Source organism: Orbicella franksi, chromosome 1 (assembly GCF_964199315.1).
Source record: "Orbicella franksi chromosome 1, jaOrbFran1.1, whole genome shotgun sequence".
In the NCBI taxonomy this organism is placed as follows: domain Eukaryota; kingdom Metazoa; phylum Cnidaria; class Anthozoa; order Scleractinia; family Merulinidae; genus Orbicella; species Orbicella franksi.
Window position 1 is genome coordinate 4,661,942 of NC_138145.1, and position 20,180 is coordinate 4,682,121.

General features: G+C 38.7%; 2 protein-coding genes across 2 annotated transcripts in view; both read left to right on the plus strand.

The window, feature by feature from the left end:
• LOC145486497 (uncharacterized) overlaps positions 1–12,799 on the plus strand; it is a 29,074-nt gene extending 16,275 nt beyond the window's left edge. Inside the window, exons 14-19 of the mRNA XM_081465173.1 lie at positions 929–1,303; positions 2,075–2,197; positions 3,249–3,371; positions 6,777–6,899; positions 9,430–9,810; positions 10,072–12,799. Coding sequence (XP_081321299.1) covers positions 929–1,303; positions 2,075–2,197; positions 3,249–3,371; positions 6,777–6,899; positions 9,430–9,810; positions 10,072–10,325 — 1,379 coding nt within the window. The 3' untranslated portion in view covers positions 10,326–12,799. The remainder of the gene's footprint in view (positions 1–928; positions 1,304–2,074; positions 2,198–3,248; positions 3,372–6,776; positions 6,900–9,429; positions 9,811–10,071) is intronic.
• LOC145486503 (fibrinogen C domain-containing protein 1-like) lies at positions 12,795–18,745 on the plus strand. The gene is made up of 3 exons (XM_081465187.1): positions 12,795–15,642; positions 15,872–16,252; positions 16,743–18,745. Exons 1-3 carry the CDS (start codon positions 15,381–15,383, stop codon positions 16,997–16,999), a joined length of 900 nt encoding a protein of 299 aa, XP_081321313.1. The 5' UTR covers positions 12,795–15,380; the 3' UTR covers positions 17,000–18,745.
• Positions 18,746–20,180: the final 1,435 nt, after the last annotated feature.

A 20,180-nucleotide genomic window follows, 5' to 3' on the forward strand; every position in this document is an offset into this window, starting at 1 on the left:
TGAGTTATTTTACGCTGTACAATTAATTAATTTTTACTGTTTCCTACTCCCATTAAAACCATTGTTAAATTTTTAAATTATAATTGTTTTTAATAAATAAAGAAGCGATAACACATAGGTGACTATAATTGAAACAAGTGTTCCGAAGAGAAATTCGTTTCTTTGGTATTTCGAAAAGCTGGTCAGAGTTGAACAGTTATTTTATTTAGTGCATTTTAGTAGCCTTATATACAGGCACGGTCACATTTAAGAACAGTGGCGGTAACAATTAACATTTTTAAACAAACTCATTTTTAACCAGAATATCGTTGCTGTCACCAAACTTTGAGAAGATTGAGTTCAGCTCTTTTAGGAAATTTAACTCTTGCGAGTCATTTCTTTCTTATCTTGTCAGTGTTCAGTTGCGAAGCAAAGCGAATGTTGTAGCTCTATAATACTTCAAAAGGATAGATCTAAGCAATGTACTTGGGAGGACTATGAATTCTTTCCATCAACCACACATTCCAAGAAACGTCTTTGCTATAACCTTGCTTAACTCAGAGCAAAATCTCTAGCCCGTAGTTGTTATCACTGGTACAAAAGATCAACAAACGAGCGGTATTCCACAGAGTTCCAGTCAGCGCTTAATAACTGACGTTTTTCCTGGAAAGAAGCTGAAAAAAGGTTGTGAAGTGCCAGGGAAGGCTCAAATCTCCATTTACAGGAAAATTAAATGATCAGTTGACTATCCGAGAGACATTCACAAAATCACGATTAAAGCAACCGAAAAAGTTGCCTCCTCCCTCCACGGTGATAATCACCGTGCGCTGGCTTAGTTAATTCATAGGCTAGGAAAAACCTTAACCAACCTCTTTTAAAAACGCTTTTTTCAAAAACCACTATAATCTTTAGCTGGTTAACAATTATTGCTTTTTCTTTGCACATGCAGAGATATGCCAGCCTGGATGGGGTTATTTCAATGGTTATTGCTATTTCACCAGCTCTGAATGCGCTTCTTGGCTAACTGCTGTATCAAATTGTTCTACGATGGGTTCGCATCTCGTGACGGTTCGCAGCCAAGAGGAAAACGTCTACATTCAACACCGTCATAACGGAAGGAGATCCTGGTTAGGGCTGAATGATCGGAGCGTAGAAGGCTCGTTTGTGTGGACAAACAGAGAGATAAGTACGTTCAGGTTCTGGGCTTCACAGCAACCAAACAATCACAAAAATCAAGACTGTGTACACACTCTTGGCGCGAAGGAAGGTTACACCTGGAATGACGTGTCATGCAATAACTGTTACAACTTTACTTGTTTTAAAGGTAAAACAGTCTAAGCAATTTGCTATCTGATAGGAATTTTTACAATCAGTTTAAACAACAGACTGTTTTAGAGAAGCTTAATTTAAAACTACCTTTTTATTGTTCTTTGTAAAGTTGATTTTCTATTTCCCTAAAACATCTTCATTAAAATCAGTGGAAATTTTTTTCTTTTTCCGTTTGGAGGTTAAGGAGATATTTACACATAAGTACATACACTAGCTTCTTCTCCAGGATAACTGTATCGTTTTGAATTTTTTGGAACGTGTATAAAGGATATTTGCTGACTGAAGTGTCTTATAATAACAAAATTTATCCTGTTACGGTTATAACCCGTTGATGTTCCTTGGATATAAGATATTATCCCTTTCATATAAATACAGCAAACACACTGCTACTCCAGGATTACGTAATCTCTTAAAATACTTCGATGAATCAGCAGTTAGCGTCCTCTGTTCGATTTTTTTTTAACAAAATGCTAACCGTGCAAATGCCTAAACTACAGTTTGGCCTACACTTTTTTGTACTTCAACAGAACAAACCTCTACCCCTCGTACACCTCCTCCAAGAATATACCTTTCGGGCGAAGATTCCCCGTAAATCCATTGTATCCTTCTAATTTTGGCTCGACTACGTCTCCAAAAATTCAAACCAAGGCTCGACCAAGGACGCAGTAGCAAAACTGTTTTCGTTTTATTTAAAACTGGGTAAGACTAGGTATCAATATTTTGCTAAGACAATATAAGACTAACCAACACACATTCTTCTTCTTAGTTATAGACGAGTGTGCAACTAATCACCATAGCTGTGATGTCAATGCAATTTGTCACAATATCGTGGGATCATACAATTGTACTTGCAAAGCTGGTTTCTATGGAAATGGAAGAAAATGCTTTGGTAACAAAAATACGTTTTAATACTTTAATATATTGCCATTAACATAATCGAAAATTAGAGTATAAAAACGAAAAAGCGAGGCCTAAAAATAATAATTTTCTTTCCTTGAAGTGCTGTTATATTATGAAATATGTGGCCTCGTGGGCGTTACCTCATTAGAGAGCTTAAGAAAACCACAACGGCAACGGCAAAGGCAACGTCGCTAAAAAAAAGGTTTAATGAGCAGAACAATGGCTGTGCTCCTGCATTGTACTGTTTGGTACATTTCTTTGCCGTCCTCTGCACAACAACAACAACAACAACGTAAAATGACCAAATTCTGCGTTGTCTGGAGAACGTGAACCACGATGGGTAATTTTCTAATTTTATCGCTGTATCCTACATTCAGTTTCATGATATTTTTGACAGTGATAAACGAGGTAAATGACTACAGAGTACCGCGAGATTCGTGGGTAAAATATAAAATCATTTTTAATTGACGTTGTCCTCGACGTGCCCGTCGTGGTTTTTTACGCTCGCTAATATGTGGCTCAAAGGGGACGTGCCACTGGACAGGGTGTGGTTTTCAGAGTCTATCCTCTTCAGCAAAGAAAACATTTTCCTTAATCTTTATTATTCGGAGATATTATCCCTCCGGTCCTTGTACAACGGGATGCCAGCTCGCTTATATGATACTATTTCTAACTCTGAGTTACTGGAAAGTGTATTATTTTAAACTAAACGAAGGCACTTTACTAAACCGTTCGGTATTTACACAAGAAGTTTTTAATTTTCAGTATTCTTGAAGCAGTGATCTGATACTTAGATTTAAATAAAAATGGACTAGCAAAGAAAATAAATCTAACTTGTCTTAGACAGAGTTATTAAATTAATGGACTTTAACTTAAACAGGATCAGGGTTTGAAGTCCTCAGTGGCACCACCCCACCCAAGCTTCAGTTACGTGCCCTTTTCCACACTTCAGTAACCATGATGTAGAGTATGCAAGTCACTAGAAAATATCGCTGAATTTTCTCAAATGACTCCAAGTTTTTTTCCTTTTCTTTCATTAGATATAGACGAGTGTAGCATCAACTCCGACAGCTGTAATGTTAATGCTGTTTGTAATAACACGGAGGGAGGCCATAACTGTACCTGCAAGCATGGATTCATTGGAAATGGAAGAAACTGTACAGGTAACTATCCACTATACTGAAGACATGATTGATCATCGCAGTTATACACACAACTTAAGCAGTTGTGAAATTAAAGCCTGAAAAAATTCAGACTTGAACGGGATTTGAACCCATGACTTCTGCAATACCGGTGCAGTGCTCTACCAACTCAACCTCGTTCCCAGGGTCTCTCATCTTACCGCCCCCTGGAGCGAGCGAAGAGAGACCCTGGCTGGGTCTGGTCACGTGTCTCCCAGAATCTGGGAGATGACAATTAAATTATTGAAGGGATGGGTGGCCTAGTAGGAATTTTGTCTATACTTAGCCCACGGGAGTGCGCGATGTGTTGTCACCAAAGTAAACCAAGAACGATATGATGTTCTGCGGCAATGTCCGGCGGTAATATTCTGTAAACGCCAAGGAAAACCTATCCATCATCTGATAGCGGAAATCCAAGTCGCTGAAGGTTGTATGGTTCAGTGAAGGACGTTACATATTGTAAAAATCTCCTCAAGAAGGCGAATGGAGAATTGCACACCGCGGCCGAGGCTGTGTATGGAAGATTTTTGACTCATCTTTACCTCACAATGAAGTGTAGCTAGGTCTTGTTACCGGCGATAAAATAATTTTAGAGAATTCAGGGCCTTTCAATTGATCACTGAAAGTCAAAGACACTTCGAAAGGAGCGAAAGGGTGAAAAGATTTATGGAAGTTTCACCGCGCCGTCGGCGCCCCGAACTTTGCAGAGCGCGAAGGATAATACAACGAACTCGTCGCGGTATGCATTTCGCCGTCGTTGCTGATAAAATGGATTTATCTTCGAGCGAAAGGAGGCTAGAAAAAGAAAAATATAATTTTTATTGTGTTGTTAATAAATTAGTGTACATGACGCCAACGGTTCGAGAGAATTGTGCACATTTTCATTTAATTTTCGATCTCTCGACCTCTCTTTGCTTCAAGCGTGTTTCTGAGGGGCACATTTTATGCCGTGTTATTAGAAGAAATGGAAATTATAAGTAGAGCGGAGTCGCTTGATTATGTTACAGCATATTTTTAGAGGTCGTAGGTCTGCATGGTTTCCGCTGTTAACTGCACGTCGCCTCTCAGAGTTTTACACCTCTGTAATTTGCCATGCCGTGCTTATACTTTGTTTAGGTTCGTTTCTATTGCAAGATATGTTTTAAGGCTCTATGTATTGGCTCTCCAGGGACAAAGATTAAAATATTCCGTGAACATATTGCTTACTTGCATTCTATATTGTGACGCCGCAGGTGACGCCGGGCCCGGCTATTTGATAAGAACTGTTTGCAAGCACAGTACGTTGCACGAATATCATAGTTATCTTCGTCCAGCTTTTCTTCAGGGACTGCCGTAGCTTTACTTTGAGAAAGCTATACGTTTTCCTCGGGACGTTCTCATATTTTCTGCATCAATTTGATCGAGTGTATCCAAAGGAGAAACAACTATTACTACGGGATGAAATTGCGCTGCTCGACGTTCACAGTTGAAGTATGACTAACTTTCCATAAATCCAGTGGGTAAGACGGCAACACTGAAAATCACGACCACTAAATTGCCTCGAGACAGATTTGCTTAACCTTTAGGTAAACGTTGGAACAGATATTATACCAAATTTCAGCCTGAAAGCTGAGTATTGATAAACGCCGCGGGTAATGTGGCGGTCGCAGCGCGCAACAAAGCTCAACGCGACAAAATGCTGATTACAGAGGACCCCTCCCTGATGTTCTCGATTATCAAAGTGGCACGTGACCAGACCCAACCAGGGTCTCTCTTCGCTCGCTCCAGGGAGCGGTAAGATGAGAGACCCTGGGAACGAGGTTGCTACCAACTGAGCTATCAAGCCAACTGGGAGCTGGTCATATTGTAAGTTCGTAATATACCCGTAGGTGGTGAAGAATACAAGTGAATATATTAAAGATCGTATATTTGAACTGCGGAGAAAGATGAAGACATGATTGATCATCGCAGTTATATACACAACTTAAGCAGTTGTGAAATTAAAGCCTGAAAAAAATTCAGGCTTGGACGGGATTCGAACCCATGACCTCTGCGATACCGGTGCAGTGCTCTACCAACTGAGCTAGAATACGCGGCTACATGAGCTTAGCTCCAGGCGCTTCGAGTATATTGTACTCAATTTAACACGTCAAATCTCATCTGGAATTTAACCATAAACCAGACGGTTTCCTGGTGTAAATTTTAAACAAGCTTTCATGTCGTTGTTTAATTTTAATTGGTAGGTGCTCAGTCGTGTTCTGTTGGAAATAGATAGATAGATAGAGATAGATAAACTTTATTTAAACACGATAATAATTAAAGCTAAAAGCTTGTGGGGTCGTGTATTTAAATTTAACTTTGCTAAAAATTTAAAATTACGATTAAAATACTTATATTACAATTCCTAGATTTACAATAAATTAATTATTTAATTAATTGCTAACTAGAACTATTACTAATTTAATCTACTATATGATTACAATAAACTAACTAAAACTAATTGTATATAAATCAGCGAATCTAATTGACTCTCTCGCCGTTTCTATTTAACAAGTACTTCACAAGCGCGCGTTGGGTAGCCAACGAGGCGAGCAGCGCCGAATTTGCTATAATCATCTCATATCTAACAAACGTGAGTAGAATAATAATACTAAAAAAAAAAAACGCTTCAAAAGGTTACGTGTACGCTTACTATATTTGTATGGCATGGTGTAATGGCTCTTATGTTATCCATCAAATATTTTCGCTCGCTCGCGATTGATATTTTTGACAGTGATAAACAAAGTAAATAACCTCAAGGTACCGCGAGATTCGTAGGTAAAATATAAAATCTTTTTTTATTCGACGTTGTCCTCGACGTGCCCGTCGTGGTTTTTTAAACTCCCTAATATGTGGCTGAAAGGGGACGTGCCACAGGACAGCGTGTAGTTTTCAGAGTCTTTCCTCTTCGGCAAGGAAAAGATTTTCCGTAATTTTTGTTATTGAGAGATATTATCCCTCCGGTCCCTGTACAACGTGGTGGCAGCTCGCTTACATAATACTATTACTATCTCTGAGCTGCTGGAAAGTGTACTATATCAAACTAGACGAAGGCACTTTACTAAACCGTTCGGTATTTACACAAGAAGTTTTTTATTTTCAGTATTCTTGAAACGGTGATCTGACACTTAGATTTAAATAGAAATGGATTCGCAAAAAATAAATCCAGCTTGTCTTAGACAGAGTAATTAAATTATTGGACTTTAACTTAAATAGGATCAGGTTTGAAGTGGCACCACCTCTTCCACGCTTTAATTACGTGCCTTTTTCCACACTTCAGTAACCATGATGTAGAGTATGCAAGTCACTAGAAAATATTGCTGAATTTACTCAAAATGACTCCAAGTTTTTTTCCTTTTCATTCATTAGATATAGACGAGTGTAGCATCAACTCCGACAGCTGTAATGTTAATGCTGTTTGTAATAACACGGAGGGAGGCCATAACTGTACCTGCAAGCATGGATTCATTGGAAATGGAAGAAACTGTACAGGTAACTATCCACTATACTGAAGACATGATTGATTATCGCAGTTATATACACAACTTAAGCAGTTGTGAAATTAAAGCCTGAAAAAATTCAGGCTTGAACGGGATTCGAACCCATGACTTCTGTAATACCGATGCAGTGCCCTACCAACTGAGCTATCAAGCCAACTGGGAGCTGGTCTTATTGTGAGTTAGCAATACACCCGTAGATGGTGAAAAATACAGGTGAATATATGAAAGATCGTATATTTTAACTGCAGAGAAAGATGAAGACATGATTGATCATCGCAGTTATATACACAACTTAAGCAGTTGTGAAATTAAAGCCTGAAAAAATTCAGGCTTGAACGGGATTCCGGTGCAGTGCTCTACCAACTCAGCTATCAAGCCAACTGGGAGCTGGTCATACTGTTAGTTCGTTATATACCCGTAGATGGTGAAGAATACAAGTGGATATATAAAAGGGCATATATTTGAACTGCGGAGAAAGATAAAGACATGATTGATCATCGCAGTTAAACACACAACTTATGCAGTTGCGAAATTAAAGGTCGAAATCCTAGCATATTTTCGCGCAAATGAAGGTTGTTGTTTATATAAACAACGATGGCTAAGGACATAAAAACTCTTGCACTGCATTATCCAATGATCCAGCTTTTAATAATTAACAATTAGATTATAAGCTGGAGATTTCTATTGCGTGATAGTTGACCTTTTGAGAGGGGGACATGGAGGGGTTTCTGAACACCGCAACACCGCAAAAAAAATTAACGAACACCACATCACCGCAAGAAAAGTCAACGAAACACCGTCATCGCAACACGTATCTTAAGCGCCATGATTCGAGTCTACACTTAAAATAATACTTTATACCTCAACAATTTTCCACAAAAGAAGCACATCACAACGCTTTTCATTGCGCATATGTCGATACTGCTGATGCCTGTAAATCCGTTTTCTTGCTCTTGTGAAGAAACCTTGCGCGAAGCTAGGAAGCGGACGAAGAAAAAAGAGAGGAGCCTCGAGAGATGGCCTTTACCCCAGATCCCTCTCTTCTTCTACTTCGCTCACTTTTCTTGGTGTATAAACGCACTGACTGAACCCCTATCTGGACTGAAAGTGTTGCTTTCCGGAGCTAGCTGCGTTGCGTTCGATATCGATAATCGTTTGAAAAAAATAGAAGGTCAAGAAAGTCGCAAGACCTTGGAGCGGGTATAGACCGGTATCAGAATGACCTCTAGACGAAGCCGAATAACAAAAGGAAAAAAATAGTAAACGTGTGTAAGTTACAAAGCTTCCTTAGCTTAGAAAGCCTTCTTTCTTCCCTGCCGACACGACATCTGAATATATTTTGTGGCCGGTAGTTTTCGCCGCCTTTTCCTTTTCGTAGGAAAAAGCTGCGCAGTCAATAATACATTGTATTCGGCCTTGGCGTTTCCAGAATTTCCAGGATTGTTTCTGTCCTCGCTCCTCCACGTGTCTACCGAACACTGAGCTCTGGGTGGCAGAGGTCGAGTTACTTGTCACGTTGCGTATAAATGAAAACAGCTTCGGATTGGCAGCCGAAGCATATTGAAGATTGACTAGAAAGTGATGGTCTGTATTTTGTTACAAATTATTAACCTCAATGGTACGTGTTTGTCATAAATTAGAATGGATTAACGAAGTTAGGTCAAATTTAGGTTTGAGAAAGGTAAATCAAAACACCACAGCACCGCAAACAATTTCATTTCACCGAAAACCGCAGCGTGAAAAACACAAACATCGCACACCATAGGGTTTGAGATCACCGCAACACCGCAAGTTGAGATTTTATTCACCGCATCACCGCATTAAAAAAACATCAACACCGCAACACCGCAAATCCCCATGTTCCCCTCTGTTGACGAGGACGCAGTCCGAGTCAACTATCGCGCGTAGAAATCGAGAGCGAATAATCTAATTGTTTCAGTACAAATCTACCAGTAGTTCAAAACTTTATCTAAATCCACTTTAAAGACACTTCGAAAACACAAAGAAGCGGCCCTGAGTGTACGCTGCTGTAACTTTTAAGCTGTTATCCTTTCGAGGGTCTACTAACACAATTAGACCACTCGTCTTCATTTTCTATGAGCGGTAGTCAAGGCTACTTGACTATTCGCTCATAGACTGAACTCGGGCTCGTAATCTGCTTTTTAATCAACCATAAAGAAATATTATATACCCTCAATTTTTACCTAAAGCTGAGATTTGTTTTCTTTTTTAGTAGTCGAATTGCTTTCTGACAAATTCGAGTCAGCGAACATTCAAGGGTTAAGTAATTTCTTTCCAGAGATCAGTGTCCATTGAAGTCTGTTAATTTATTTCAGTTTCATTTAAAATTTAGTCTCACTTGTCTTTAATTATCACGCCATAAGTGTTAACAAATAGTTTTGTACTGTACAACTTTCAATTTACCTCGATTTACTCAGTACTCTATGTTACATGCTAGATCTGCAACCAAATTTTGTTGTCACTTTAGCACGGTTTATAGTCTACAATATTGAAATTTGTAGTTTGGAAGAACTGTGCCGAGATTTATAAGTCCGGTGACAAAATCAGTGGAGTGTACAAAATCGATCCTGACGGTTTGGGTGAATTTGAAGTCTTCTGTGATCACAAAACAGCCGGTGGAGGATGGACAGTGTTTCAAAAGAGACGGGATGGCTCTGTAGATTTTTTCCGAGCTTGGGATGATTACAAACGAGGCTTTGGCAATCTGAACGGTGAGTTTTGGCTCGGACTGGACAAGATTCACCGCCTAACTGTGAGCAGCAGTAACAAGCTTCGCGTTGATTTGGAAAACACCTATGGTAAAACTGCATTTGCAGAATACAGCTCGTTTTCTGTGGCAAGTGAGAGGGCGAAATACCAGCTGAGTTTGGGAAGTTATTTAGGTAATGTTACCACTACGGAGTCTTCTTATGATTGTTTTCTTCTATTATTATCAATCATGCAGCAGAAAAGAAAATGAGAATTAAATAAACGTTAAACGGTCACTTACAGGAAATTACCACGACCATATATACTATGAGAGCCGAGTTACGGCAGAGACGGCAGTTAACAACCTCCCATTTACCTTGAGATCACCTTCAAAAACTGTTGAAGTATTGTAGGGTAACTATTTTCTATTTTCTGGAGTGTTTTTTCTTTCTCAGGCACCGCTGGTGATTCCCTCGGATATCATCGTGGTCGTCCATTTAGCACTAAAGATCGCGATAATGACCAGTGGTCTTCCAACTGTGCCTCTTCTTATAAAGGCGGTTGGTGGTACGGAGCTTGTTACCATTCAAACCTCAATGCTCTGTACCTCAGTGGTAAGTCCAGTCATGAAGCAATGGCCTGGATGAAGTGGCAATCATATGTGTCTGTCAAGAGGTCCGAGATGAAGATTCGTCCAAATGACTTCTAAGTTTCAGTGTTAGTCGGCACTCAGTATAATGCTGAAGTGAAATGCCACGGTCATTTATTTTGTCATAGTTAATAGAGGGGAATGATTATGAAACTGATCAATAAATATTTGTTGTATATTTTCCCTCGATCGTTTGGCATTGACCGCGTAAACAACATAGTACTTATTTACCTCTGACTGACTGAGCCAGCTAACCATCATTAACATTTTGGTTAGGTAGTTCGTACATATCACGAGTGTAAGACAAAGGTTTGTGCACGGTCGTGGACCTTTCAACATACGTCTTGACATCTTCATTGTTTGCCAGGCTTTATAACCATTTCCCTTTATTTACAATGATTTTGTGGTGATTTCGCTTTAGTTTTGGGTTTTTGAACTTTATATCCCGTCTTACAATTTTGTACCGTAGATTATCTGAGAAAACTAAGAATTAGAAAGGTTTACTGCATTAACATCATGTACATGCATTTTGTATTAAGGGTCATCAATTGTTCCTCTTATTGGTCACTTTTACAGCTGGCTTATTAGATGCACTGTTTTTATACTTGATCTGTAAAACGGGTTTAATAAAAGGTTGTTTCGTTGAAAATTATATGTTGACGTTCTCAGTACACCGTCATGTAATCAAAAGGGAAAAATACTCAGGCTATTGTATCATAGAATATTCTCTTTACACAGCCGTCTTGTAATTTGGTAGCCTTAAAGAGCAGTTAACCTTGTCAAAGCAGATTAATTCCCTTGAGGTATCAACATTCAATATTCATTAATTCTTGTAATATAACAACGTGATCTCGAGAACACGTCAAGACTATAAACAAAATTAACTACCGGTAGTACATATTTTTTTGGTTTACACCAAATTATAAAGAAATTTATGCAGTCCAAAGCAAGGAGAAAGGACTGGGGATTAAAAAAAAAGATCCAGCTCCTGCCTGCTGTCAAGAAAGAATTCTTTACTTATATGACTTATGTGAATATGGTATTTTTGGTGAGCTCGGGCAATGAGTTTGTCTTCTACAGGCCCTGATAGTCAGGAAACAACGTTATGTGGCCGGGATGTTACTTGTGTAAACCCCTTTTTACAATCTCTGGGCTTGTAGTCACGATAATGAAAGGAATTCATGGTAGAAGAAACTCCTCTTGAGGACATATAAACTGAGCTACATGCTCTGGAGCTTTAATATTCGTGCGTGGCATTAGGTCTATTTTCATGTCGGGCATTAAATCTGGGATTCGGCCTATTTTCGTGCACATTTCATTGCATTTCCAACATAATAATAAATATCATGTTATTATACCTCAATACTCTCCTTACGGCGTCGATGCAATATCATTTAGATTGATGGGTCACTAAATTCTCATAACTGATATAAAAGACGTTACAATCCAGAGTAAAGAGAATTTGGGCACGTAAAAATGGCCACAAAATAAAGTGAAAATTAACCTTTCGTCCATATTTATGCGATAATCAGCTGGTGTCACGGGCGATTCGTCTTCGTGTGATGTGTTTTTCTCTTACAACTAGTTAGACTATAGTTTCATGACATGCTTTACCAATCAGTGGAGAAGCGAGCAAGCGAAAAACCAAACAAATCATGGCGACTCTTCCCTCGAGAATTAGAAACTACTCAATACCTCAATCCTCACTTGTTGAAAACGCGAGACAATTTGTAAGCAATTACTCAAACTAAGGACTTTACGGACGCGAACAGCTACCTTTGAGTTGCCTTACCCGTTTGAGAAGAAGAGAGACACTGGGAAAGAGTTTCCATGGTATCTTAATACAAAGGAAACAAGAAGCAAATATGTAACGCCGAAGAACTTAACTGAATGTGCACTAGCGAATCATGCATAAGTCTGTACTCCAAAGTAATACTTCAATAGAACATGGAACCATTGCTGAGTGCCAAGACAACAGTGAAAGATTATAGCCAAAACTCAAACTCCTAGAAGCGTTAGTCATGCGGTCAGGATCATACTTCCCTTCTCGCGATTTCCACGAGGGCTAACTTATTTTCGTTACCAAGAGTCGGGAACTAAATTAATTTAATAGGCCAATTCGATATATTAATATTCTGCATGGCGGAAGGAATATAACACAAAAGAAATTATGTCGTGGTCCAAATAAAATAATTAATTTCGGTTCTCGGGAAAAAGGAACAAATATAAATTTGTCAGCCACTAGAAAAATTGTTTAGACAATGCTCAATTATTGGCTACTCCGTGGCTGTCACATTAACCGCGAGGTCGGAGTTTTGATCCAACGTGGCGTTTATGTTTTGTTCTGAATACGTAAAAGTGAAAGTGACGGTCCCAGATGATTTCTGACAAATTAGCTCGCGTTGCGCCCTTGAAAGATAATAAAGAGAAAACATATTTACTTAGCATTCCTACGCGTTTCGAGTCGTGACCTTGCACCTCGTTTTCAATTCCGTAATACAATGCTCAAAGGCTTTGATTATCTTAAAAACATTTACAAAGCTGATAAAATATACAACTTCTGAATTTAACGAAATCGTAAGGAGTCTTTTAGCGACAGTGCCCTTATAAATACACTCAGCCTGGGACGGGAAAATATAGTAAGAAAAAGAGTGTACGGTTTTTGTTAGGGTTCCTTGAGACAAGACATGAAATCTGTAACTACTCCTTCATGATAAGAGAGCGTTGTTGGGAAAATATTAGGATAATTTTCAGGCGAAATAATGCTGTTAGCAGAAGCAAAGAGAAGTAGTGTTCAGATTTATAGTGACATTTGTGATATCAAATTATTACTGAAACTGGAATTTGTAATTGTAGCAGTTTAGAAGATTTTGAGGAGTACAATGAGAACCAATGGTTTTTCCAGCAATTGTGGAATCCAATCACATCATTATTATTATTAATATCATTATCATCATTATTATTATTTTGATGACGAAATATTCAATAAATAATCATGCACGAGTTAGAGAGGTTTAATGATTCATGGACGAAGTCATGGCGTTTACTCATGTGGTGAGACTCAGTAAGTCTGGGTTTTTTTTGTGATGATGATGATGGTTTTTTCTACCAAAAGCCCTTCCGCACTGAGAACTAAATGACCCTCATTTCTTTTTCAAACTGAACCCGAGATTATTTCCAAATAAGTAATTTTGAGAAGTGAAAGATGTTCGATTCAAAAGGAACACGGACTGACTTAAATAAAAGGAACTCAAGAACTTTTCATTTTCAGATACTCAGATACTTCGTCTTGTAACATATATGTACTTCTAAATGTTACCATCTCAACTGTTTTATGAACCTCCATTTTCCAACCGTGTATAAAAAGACGGAAACAAAGAGATAGCAAAGCAGAAAGCGCATTGGTATCAGTATCTCGCACGTTCAACAGTTTCCAGCTGATTACGAAAAATATAATTATAAGACGATCAAGAGCGGAGCTTGTGAACCGTTAGTAAAAAAAGATACCTGAGACTGATAAGAAGAAATTAATAAGAATAAAATCTTATTTATCGTAACTGGTGGGTTATGTCATCAAAGATTTAGCTTGACAGGCAAAATAAAGGCTAATTCCCAATATTACTGTTACGATCACTACGATCGAGCAGTTTCTGTATAATCGTGGCAACTAATATGAAGGAATGTACAAAAACCAAGACTAAGAAGTATATAATCCTGCTGAATGCCAAGGAAATTTTGCCGATTGTGCGGATTATCCAGAATAGAAACCGTTTGTTCACACAACAAAAAAGTGAAAAGAAACTTGAGAGGCCGAATCGAATGCACTCATGTGCACGTATTTTGTTTAAAATTTATTTGAATGGTCAAAGCTCACCTGCAGAATTCAAGTCACTGTAAGGAATTCTTTTGTCAAATTTTCAAACTGGCGAGAAACGAATGAACCGCGATTCTCCTAATATAATGAAAAGATATCAATTTTTAAGCGTGGAAGTGTTTAGCACTGCTGTAATAGTTGGGGACACTGAAATATGCATGGGATATTTTCGTAAATAGAACAGAGACTTGTTAAAAATTACAAATCCAGCTGGTGGGAGGCTATCCAACTGGCTATTTACAAGACATGGAGGAGCTGAAGTTTGCAACACCGAGCGCAAATCCATCTTGTGGGAATCCAGCGCCCTCACTACCAGGCCGCGTCACCTCCTAATCACTCAGTTGACAATTATCTAGGAGCATATGACACATTTTCTTCAATGCTTATGTGAACAATTTACTCAAACCGGGCAATTAAGATAAAAAACTAAAATTGCTTTTTATATATCTTATTTTATTGAACGTTTCCGCAAGCATGATAAAGCTTACTCAGGCGATGTTTTGTGCTGTTAGAAAGCTGTGGGTAAATAGAAGTGAGGGCAAGCCTAGAGTGACATATGAGGAGAAAGACAGATATTAGGAAGAAAGCAAATATATCTCTCCGCCTAGTGACACACATGGGTCATTTTATGGTTGAAATCTGAAATCTGTTATCGTGGCGCCGAAGAGTGATTTTTGACTAAATATTTTATTTTAATTGAGCAATGATAATTTGAGAGAAAATATAATATTTACTTTTTCTATTCCGTAATGCAATACCCAAAGGCTTATTTAAGCTATCTCAAAAGCATTTACAAAGCTGATAAAATATACGTAATTTGAACATAATGAAGTCGTAAGGAGTCTTTTAGTCATGATACCCTTGAAAATATGAGTCTTGTTGTCGATTTCAACAAAACGGTAACTGAGCAGTTTTGACACAACACAACAAATGACATCGTTTACTGCGGTAATTCTGAAGTATATTCAGAGGTCTTGGTCATCTAAAATTAGAAAATCTCGCCGTAAAAGTTCCATTAACACAAGCTACTTTTACCAGAAAGTTACCAGCTGTTGGTGACATTCGGCACGTTATTTACAGATATGAAGATATCCTACTGGTGTGAAACTCGCTCCTAAAATGGAAGTTTGAAAGATCAAGTCACTGATTTAAATAAACTGGAGACTTGTGCATGAAGTCATAGGCTCTTTGTAGCTGTTAATGCTTTGTAGTGACAAACCGCTCTCAAACATCGATAAACGATGAAACATTTCCTTCGAGTTCTGCTGTTGAGTTTCTTCGTATCGACGCAAGTATACTCAATTCTGAACACGGCCAAGCCAGTGACGACACAACCTTCGCAGTGTAATGTCAATAACAACAATTACAACAGCTTCTTCGCTGGGCCAAACTGCAAGAAGATCGAAAGTATGTTTTCTGAGATGAAACAACATTTGACCGAACTGAAAAAGGGAATCAAAGAAATAAAGGATATTCTAAATGGCGATAGGCCAGGTGGAAAAGGTTTGTAACAGCATTTTTCAACCTCCATGAATTTCCAGTGTGTGTTGTTGTGTGGCACTGCTTTTCAGCTGTAGCTTATTCAATCCACGTTTTAACCATTCAAGTGAAGTTTGTATAAAAATGACTTTAAAACCACCTGGTGGAGAAGTCAAATCTTTCGCTTCTAATGTATATTTACATATGTCCAGCCCAACAAGATCTAGAAATTAGTGTATTATTTGATTTACAGTTTCCAAGAACTGTGCCGAAATTTACAAGTCCGGTGACAAGATCAGTGGAGTGTACAAAATCGATCCTGATGGTTTGGGTGAATTTGAAGTCTTCTGTGACCACAAAACAGCCGGTGGAGGATGGACAGTGTTTCAAAAGAGACGGGATGGCTCTGTAGATTTTTTCCGAGCTTGGGATTATTACAAACGAGGCTTCGGCAATCTGAACGGCGAGTTTTGGCTGGGACTGGACAAGATTCACCGCCTGACTGTGAGCAGCAGTAACAAGCTTCGTGTTGACTTGGAAGACATTCATGGTGCAACAGCATTTGCAGAATACAGCTCTTTTTCTGTGGCAAGTGAAAATGCGAAATACCAGCTGAGTTTGGGAAGTTATACAGGTGAACTTATCTCTGTGATATTTGTTGTTATTTTTTAACCAAATGCAGCAATTGCGAAATATATTAGAGTTTACTGTAAAAAAGTTGTGCTCGTTGATCTTTGCAATAATTTTCTCCAAACGAAAAAGTTCATATAACATGCTTCCAGTGTTAGAAAACAGATTAAAGCTGCATGCCCGAGTGCTCAATGAGGAACAGCTGCAGTCATGCACCGCAAATCAATTAGGGCTTAAGTGATATAAAATCTTGAACGAAATTTTCGCATCTCAGTATGGAATACATGATTTTGTTAATCAAGTCATTTAACAGCGGTCTTTTGATTCATGTATCCAGGCGGTCCGGCTTAGGAGTGAAAGTCAAACGAGCCTATAAATTCCCTTGGGTGGAATTGTTTACCATCGCTGGCGTTTTGTAGTTTCAGTTTAACAAAAGCAAATGTCAAAATATTTTGTGAAGTTTAAGCTGACTCAGTTGTTGTTTCTTTTCCCAGGTACTGCGGGTGATTCCCTCAGTTATCATCGAGGCCTTCCATTTACCACCAAAGATCGTGATAATGATGCAAGCTCGAGCAGTTGTGCCTCTTCGTATAAAGGTGCTTGGTGGTACAACAACTGCCATTGGTCAAACCTCAATGGCTTATACCTTAATGGTAAGGTGGATTCTAAAGGAATGTCGTGGTATCACTGGAAGAATTCCCACTACTCTGTCAAGAGATCTGAGATGAAGATTCGTCCAAAGGACTTCTAACATGTATGCAGTGCCATGTTGCTCATGTTACACTGGAATCAAATCTAATTAATAAGTTAAGGTACTCTTGCTTAGGTTTCAGGTTTCTTGGCGCTGTTTCAAAAACGCTTTACTTGCATGTATACTTTGACGCAAATCAAGAATCAAATCAAAAATGACCTGTTTTAGTGTGCTTTCCTAGAACGAAAAAAATGAAAGTTGTCCAGTTAATTGTAAGCTCTCTGTTACTGTCTTGACATTCCGTTCATCAGTTTTCCCAGCAGTCTGATGTTCACTCCAAATATCTCGGTCAATTTATATATCCGTGAACTCAAACATTTGGTTTTACAGTACTTTAACCGCGTTCTACTAATTAAGGGAATGTAATGGTAAAAAATGGCTCCAAGCTTATATTAGTGTAATTAAGCTTGCGGTGCAAATAAAAATATGAAATAATATTGGGGAAACTTTTTCTTTGACTGTTGCATTGCGATTTGTTGATTTCCCAATAAATATCAATAATTTTTTTCTCCTTCCAAAATTAAGTTAATACTCTGTCAACAAAATTCCTTGGATCAAAATAATCGGGGTTTATTGCTTTAATGAAGGTTCAATAGCCTTTCAGGCAAGGATTACAAGGTTCAAATTTATTCAAATTTTCAGAGGCAGTACCAGCTTCTTTGGTTTCAATGTTGCATTGTTTGCCTTGTGTAAATTGCATCTAAAGATCCATTAATATTGCTGAATCTGGTGGCATTTTGAAATGGCTTGCGAACGTGTTCTTGCAGGGTTAGGAACTAAAGGGTAAAAAAACAAGCAAAATTTATAATCAAAATCAATGATAGCTGTTAACTAACCAGGCAAGATCCAATTGCACTCCTTATTGAACAACTGCAATAGAAGTACAGATAACGGGAAATTTGCTCTTCGGGCAAAAAAGGGTGTAAAGGTGTGAAATGTATACATCTTCTTTTAAGCCGAACATCAGAGGAAATCTTAACATTTAAATAGAATGAGTGACTGAAAGAAAACTCATAATGAGCCTCTTGTTATTTATTTGAATTTTTTGATGATAGAAAAATACATTCTTGGGAAAGAAAATCTCCTTACTTACTTCCACCGACTTGAGACGTAATCATTTCACACTGGACTTATCTAATCAAGGGCAATTTAATTTAGGCCCCATCCACACTATACGGGAGAAATTTGAAAACGGCATTTTCACTCTGAAAACTCATGATTTTTTTTTTCGTCCATAGTACGGCGGAGGAATTTGCAAACGCAACAATCACCAGTCATTTTGCTTTTGTGTTTGAGGGAAACTCCTCAGGCAGGAAAATCATAAGGTTATCATGATGTCATCGATTTCGAAAAGCTCTGTTTTCAAAATATCTACACTAAACGCAAAGCCGGCCTTTTCAAATTACTCCGGTTTGAAGAGCGTTTTCGAAGAGCGCCGTTTTCGTGACGGACTAGTGTGGACGGTAGGCCTAATGTAAACCGAAGAAATAAAGCTGCGTTTTCAAATTTATCCGGCGTAGTGTGGAAAGGACCTCAGATATTCGACTTTATAGCAAACTGTTTTCTTTTATGCAGAATAAGCCGAAATTATTTCTAAGCGGTCCATATCACAAAATTCAGGCCTCGCCGAGAACCAGTCAGAATTCCCCATTTTCAAGGTGGACAAATTTACCATACAATAACTAGTATAACATAGCACGCGCGCTAGTCCTACCTAATTTCCATTGAGCCATCTTGAACGAAATCTCTGTTTAACAAATTGACGTTAGTTTTTTATGCGTCTGTCCTCTTATTGATGATAAATTGCTTCATAACATTGTCAAAGTGACTGTGGAACCAACGAGCCGCAGGCGAGTGGTTCGGCAGTAACCTTTGGCAATGTTTTGACGCAATTTATCATCGATAAGAGGACAGACGCATAGAAAACTGACGCCAATTTGTTTTTTACAATCGCAAGACCCCAAAATGCTCAAATGCCGGGAATAAGTGAGGGGAAAAGACGCCGTAAACTTGCCGTAAACAAAGATAAGTGAATTTTATTCAAAATGACGCGAACATTGTCGATATCTTTTCTCGCTTTTTGATTGGCTACGTAAAAAGTAAATAAATTCTCATTGGTTAAAAAGTTGACAGTTTCACAGTTGAAAGTTGAACTTGAAAGCTTGCATGAATTAAAATTTTATCCGTCTGTACTCTTATTGATGATAACAATGAGCCAATCAGGGTGCGAGAAATTAGACAGTTATTGGAAAAATACGCACGGCCGTGCGTATAAAACATGACGTGTACCTTTTCAATTTAGCTGCAAAATTTCCGTCGAGTTTAGCACAAGTTCCTCACTTCGGAGGCTGACGAGGGAGAAGTTGCTTCTTTCACTGCACGCACCTTTCATTCTGTGGGCCCGATGCCATGCTTCGAAAGGAGAATCCACATGAAAACTACTTTACCCATTCCAAAGGTACAGTTCTCGCTATTCAAGGTAAGATTCTTCTCCTCCATGGCCAGCCTAGCCAATAGCTCGTGTAAGCTCTGGTCATGTTCCACAACAGTCTTTCTGTGAACAATCAAATCATCAACGATGTTTTCAACTCCCTCGAAGTCTGCTATAATCTAACTAATAATGTGGTGGTATTCCTCGAGTGCCGCATTAACCCCAAAACTTATCCCCTTATAATGGAACAAATCATCACGAGTTACAAAGGTGGTAATGTCCCTGTAATCTGGATGCAGCTCTACCTGTTGAAAACCACGACGCAGGTCTAGCTTCGAAAAGACAGTGCTGCCACTGAATTCTTCTAATACTTCACCAACAGTGGGTATTGGCAGCCGTTCTCAGAATAATGGCCTCATTTGCGCCACGCATGTCCACACAAAGTCTTATCTCATCTGATGGCTTGGGTTCTACGACAACCTACCAGGCTAGGCCATATATTCCCCTCTAAAGTTCATCAATCTTGGCTTTCACTTTGTCTCGAAGCGCAATAGCAACTCATCTTAACTTTTGTGACACAGGTGCATTGGGGTAAACATGCAGTTTCACCTCAAAGTCGTTTAACTTGCCAACTCCCGTGAAAACTTTAAGGTATTGAGCTTTGAGCTGGTCGGCAAAGTCACTCTACAACTACCCCCCATGCACGGGATTGGTCTTTGAGCCGATATGGAGAACACCAAGCTCTTTGGT